The sequence below is a fragment of the Arachis duranensis genome, chromosome 2, assembly GCF_000817695.3.
Source record: "Arachis duranensis cultivar V14167 chromosome 2, aradu.V14167.gnm2.J7QH, whole genome shotgun sequence".
Lineage (NCBI taxonomy): Eukaryota > Viridiplantae > Streptophyta > Magnoliopsida > Fabales > Fabaceae > Arachis > Arachis duranensis.
The window spans coordinates 78744181-78750180 of NC_029773.3; the positions used below are offsets into that span (position 1 = coordinate 78744181).

Consider the following 6000-nt stretch of genomic DNA (forward strand, 5'->3'; position numbering starts at 1 on the left):
ATGAGCTATGCCACTTCATTCTCATTATCTATTCTCTAGAATGGTGATAGATTTGACAGTTTTATTCCTAGTCAATGTCTTCGACAAGGAGATTATATGTCTCCATATCTTTTTGGGTTGTGTATGGAGAGACTGTCCTACTTGATTAACCATTAAGTTGATATAGGGCAGTGGAAGCCGGTTGCTATTTTTAGAGGGGGCCCAAGAATATCCTATTTAATGTTCATCAATGATTTGTTTCTCTTCTGTAAAGCAGAAAAAAGACAAGTTCAAAATGTGATGGCAGCATTGGAGAGTTTCTGTAAAGCTTGTGGGATGAAAATTAATGTGGAGAAGTATAAAGCGTTGTGTTCTCATAATGTTTTTGCGAAAAGAAAAGAAATATTTACTGGGGTGTCCTCCATCAGATTCGTCCAGAATTTAGACAACTATGTCGGGATTACTCTTTGTCATTCTAAGGTGACTCGAGCATCTTTCAACGAGGTTCTATAAGATCTAGGGAAGGCTAGCCAGCTAGAAAGGACGATTACTCAGCAAGGCAGAAAGACTCTGTTTGATCAATTCGGTAGTGGCTACTATTCCTACTTACTCCATGCAAGTCTCTCTCTTTTCCAAAGGGATAACAAACTCTATTAGCATCTATAATGAGAAATTTTCTCTGGAAAGGTCAAACTAATGGTCAGGGGCTAAATCTTGCTAGCTAAAAGGTGTTGATCACCCTAAAAAAATTGGTAGTCTAGAAATTAGAGATCCGTTTTGTGCTAATGTTGCTTTTTTGGAGAAGCTAGTTTGACAACTCTTTTATCATCCTCACAAGTTTTGAGTTCAACTGTTGGTAGATAAATATTGTTTTTCTCTAGGTGACAATTTCAACTGTTTTACGGATAACAGATCTTATGTTTGGAGGAGCCTGTGTAAAATTTGGGATATGTTGAAGGATGGTTTTGATTGATGCATTAGGAATTTGGATCAGAATTTTTGGTTTTCTAAATGGAGAAAAGAGGGACAGCTTTGTAATGAGATGGATTATATTCATATTTTTTATTTGAATCTCCGAATTTTAGATCTTTGGTCGGCTGGAAAGTGACACCTTGAGAATGTTTATTCTCCTTTTCACTAGTTTTTGTACGACAACATTCTCTCCTACAACCCAGATGTGCAAGCGAGTCCAGTGGTAGGCTGGACTTGATCCGGGGGGAGGCTAAGGTTTATGATGCTTGCAATGGCTACTTATGGCTTTACAAGAAGATGTTTGGATGGGAGGAGAGAGAAAATTGGCTTTGACTTTGGCGTCAGTTTGTTTTGAAAAAGATCAAATTTTTTGTTTGACTTTGTATGCGAGGGGCACTGTCCACTGCTGTTTTTTTTTTCAGGAGAGGCCTGTCATCTTCAAATAGTTGCCCCAATTGCTTGACTTGCCAGAAAATAGTTTCTCATTGTATTTGGGATTGCCCAAAAACTCAGCTTGTTTAGCAGTTTTTGGAGATTTTCTATCATCTTCTGAATTTGAAGAATTGGTTCTTGTCTCATAGCAAAGAGCATGTTTTTAGATTTTTTTTCTGGTTTTTGGTAGATTTGGAGAGTTAGGAATAATGAGATTTTTAATCATCCTAACCTTGGACTCCATTTAAAGTGGCTCGTATGACTTAACCATGAGAAGGAGTTTCGGAATATTTTTGAATTGCAACGAGTTACTATTCCTTCTACGATTAGTTGCTCTTGGGTTTCCTCTTAATGGGTACTTTCAAGATCAATTGTGATGCTAGTTATTCAGATTTTGATTATCGAATTGGTTTTACCTGTGTTAGCAGAGACTGGAATAGAAATTGACAATGAGGCTGTTTAGGAACAATTGAAAGCTACAATATTCTTCAAGAAGAGTTCTTTGCTATTTGGAGAGGATTTCTTCTAGCTCGGGACTTGGAGCAAAGAAATGTGATTTGCGAAACGGATTGTTTAGATGATTTCAATCTTGTTACCAATTCTCATGATAATGCTGGTTGTGTCGATCTTTTGGTATTTAAAATCAGAGATATCATGACTTGGAAGTGGTGTGTTGATTTTCTCTTGATCTTGAGAGATGTAAATACAATGGCGGCCACCATGGCAAAGACGGCGATAAGATCACATTCTCAGCATGTAGAGCTTCCAGTGCTTTGGAAGGAGTTTGAGAAGAGTATTCAGCAAGACTACCCTGCGTCTTCTTAGTCCTTTAGGACTTTGTTTTTCTTTTCTGTTTGGTTGTTTTTTATTTTCCAGTTACTAAAAAAAAGTCTTATGTATGATATATAAGTAGGTCAAATAGGATGAAATTTAAATATTTTGTAACTTACAATTTATTATGATAATATTATTATTATGACATTTTTAATGTAGATGTTTATTACATTTAGTTAATGTTTTATATTTCCATTGAATAATATGTAATAAATTAGTTATTTAATTATGCATGGGAGTAATGGTTTTATTTTTTTTTTAATATTTTACTAAAAGTTGATTGGTTAATTTCTAAGATTTGGTCAAATAATCAAAATTGATAACGTGGCATCATTAGAGGAAGAAACATGGCTTAATTTTAATATACAAAGAATTGATATCAACTTTTATATAATAAGAATAGATAGATGATTGTGTGTTATTTCAATGTTATTGGTTTATAATTTTTTTTCCTTTTTTTGTTTGTGAACAAATAAAGGGGCAAAGCTCAAACTCAAAATAAAAGAGCATGGTTATAAAACTAGTTACTTATTACCCAAAAAAAAACTAGTTACTTTAGTTAATTTGGATTAGTTTAGTAATTAACTTATTAGTCTGCTTAAACAAGTGTCAGAGATTCAAATTTTGTCTTGTACATGTAGCAATTTATTTAAATAGAGCTCGACGGATTAATTTTTGATCTGTCGGACTAGAAGATATTGCAAAAAAACAACAAAAAAAAGACTAATTACTTTTCAATTCTCACATACCAAAATAATTTACAAATTCATCTACATTTGCTATTATTATTTTATTAATCATGTACGTGCGCATGATTCTACATGTGATTGACTAATACAAAAAACAAAGAGAGACAGAGACAGAGACAGAGAGCATGTGAATGTGATTCTGGCTCCAACTATATTACATGTTAATAATGGCAAGTGACAAATTTTGATCTGGCAACCACATCTACACTTTTCTTGGTTAATCTAATAAGAAGAGAAAATACTCTTTGGAGTTACATGCACCAATCTAGCAAAAATGTTCCGACATTATGTACCAAACAAAAATTTTCCCATCAATGAAGATGGAAAATGCAAAAATGAAAAGAAATAAAAAAGATAAACAAAAAAAAAAGTGGGAAAAAGACCACCACAATCCTTGGAACCCACTATCAAAATCTCACATATTGGAAGGGTGAATAAAATTCTTTTATCACAATGAATTTTGAAGGAACAAACTCAGCTCAGTTTTTGCTTCTCTAAAATATAATGTTGGACTCTGCTGACATATTCCTCATTGATTTTCACATACAATTGGCACAATTTTCTGTAGCACTTCAAGACATGTCTATCTATGTTATCTTCATATCTTTCATAGAGTGCTGGTACTGTAAGAACAATAAAGAGACCTGAAACATAGCAAAATGACCACCTTGATTATAACTTTTCACATCAAGTGTTAACAAAAATTAGATAACACACATTTATCAAAGCTTAAGGTGTCAAAGTTCAACTTCAAGCGGTTCATTTGCATGCTTAGGAAAGTTTAGGGGCTAATTTGTGCATTTTTAAAATTTTGGAGCCAAAGTGAAGACGATGCAAAGTTTAGGGATGTAAATTGCAATTAACCTTTTAATGTTTTCATATAAAAAAAAAAAAAAGGCAGCCCAATGCACAAGCATCCTGCATTAACGCAGAGTCGTAGGATCCGAAGAAAAGCCACACCCAAAGAGTATAATGTACGTAACCTAACCTAATAAGTACATCAGTGGCTGTTGCCACGGCTTGAACCCGTAACCTTAAGGTCAAAGAGTTAGTGGCAGTAAAATTTTCTAAAACACACAAGAAAGTATTTCTCCTAAAGTGTAATTTTGATGAAATGATGTTTCAGAGGGACTTACTTGTATATGCCAGGGTAAGGAAATCAGTGAAGCCACCAACAAAAGAAATTAACCAGAGGCATGAAGCTACTTTCAGGAACAGCCTTGAGTTCTTTCCCAGAGCAATATCTTGAGAAACCGAAAACACATTATTAACTCTAATTCGGATGAAAGTTGCTACTTCATTCACCATTTCTTCTGATAAATGCAAATGTGGTAGAGGTGGAGCAGGTCTGCCAAAAGAAAAGTAGCATCTCTTTAAACATTTTTATTTTTTATACATTTTGGTGATGGAACAAGAAAATCAAAAGAAGGTACAAGGAACAAACAATTCCGGCAGAAACTGGCCATATAACACCAATCTAGACTTTGAAATGACTGTCAATTTAGCATATTTCATCAAACCAACTCATTTGAATTGATTGAACAGGACTATAGATTCAAATGAAGAATCATTTGCTCCAACAGACTGATGAATAGTGTTATTTGAACATCTGGAGTTTATGGGACACAAACAAGATCTAAGGGTAGAAACAAGACTTCAATTGAAGTGGAGACCATATTAAAATTGATATGGTAAACCATGTGTTGGCAACTTGGCATGGAGTAAATCCTTATAGATGTTGAAAAAAATATTTTCCTAACAGAAATTATTATCAACACTGATAACTAGGCTTCAATTTCACAGTTGCAATGGCCATAGGTTAATGTAGCAGCACCCATCAATACAATCCAGCATCCACAGCATAGCAACAATTTTAAAGGGGAGAATACCATTCTTTTACAGAAGTCTCTTCTTAGCGTTAGAAGTTAGAACTTAGACCTTGCTAGTGCCATTGCGTATAATGAACTTAATTTTTATTTTTAGAAAAAAAGAAAAGAAACTTCAGGGCAATACTATTGTTCATGGTTATCAAGAGTAATACTTGATTTCAATGGACAAGATGAATTCTTCAATATCATCAAACTACGGCGTCTGATAATTTATTGATAGTATCTGTGAAAAGTGAAAACTCTATTCCATTTGACATTTTCTTTAGCATTGTTCTCCAAAAAATAAATAAGTTGTAAGACTAGTGAAAAATACTACAAAGACAGGGATAACATTAATAATTCTAGATCAGAAGAAATGACCTGAATTAAAATCAATGATCTATATATACTATATATACTTCAACATTCCAACACATTCAAGTTTGAAACAACACACAAAAAGAATTTGAATACTAGAAAGAGTCACTGATGCTATGTGGCACAGTATAGAGTTCAACTCCCACAGACATCGAGAGTTTGTTCTATTGATTGTTTTTGATGAGTTCTTTTTCAGTATTATGAGTGATATCATTCTCCACTCTCTTCTATCGTTGAGTAAGTAATAAACTATATCTAACAAAAATGATAAGAAAGAATATTCAAGTCAAGTTACTATATATTCTAAGAAATAGTACCTGTTAAGAATTGCTGCTGATTTGGCCCAAAGGAAAAGAATGACAATGAGGAGAAGAAGAACATTGGAAACAAGTGACAAAAGAGTATAACCAGATTTTTCAAACACAATCCAAGCAGCTAGTGTGACTAACAATATTCCCACAGTAATATTCTTCTGTCTCCACAGTATCAAATCTGCAACTGCAATAAATAAAGCAATGGCATTGATTCAATAACATAGATTCAAGGTCAATGATGTCAATTCACTTTCTTTCCTTTTGGCTTTCTCACTGGAAAAGCAAATGATATCACCACACCCCCATAGTCCCACTATCAAAGAGTACTAAATGAACATAAACAAGACTAAATTGTGATATTGAATTAAGATACTAATTGAGTATAATGAATCAAAGAAATGACAATAAAGTTAAGAAATAAAAAAAAAACTAAGAAAAAAAATTGTTCTGATCATACCAAGACCAGCTCCAAGG

The 6000-nt window shown here is 33.5% G+C and overlaps 1 protein-coding gene across 1 annotated transcript in view; it reads right to left on the bottom strand.

Annotated features, from left to right (window-relative positions):
• Positions 1-3085: 3085 nt before the first annotated feature.
• The window catches only part of LOC107475310 (reticulon-like protein B12), a gene marked incomplete in the record, with an annotated part of 3311 nt that continues 396 nt past the window's right edge, over positions 3086-6000 (bottom strand). Inside the window, 4 exon segments of the mRNA XM_021135642.2 lie at positions 3086-3610; positions 4103-4314; positions 5530-5710; positions 5984-6000. Of these exon segments, the coding sequence (XP_020991301.1) occupies positions 3441-3610; positions 4103-4314; positions 5530-5710; positions 5984-6000 (580 nt within the window).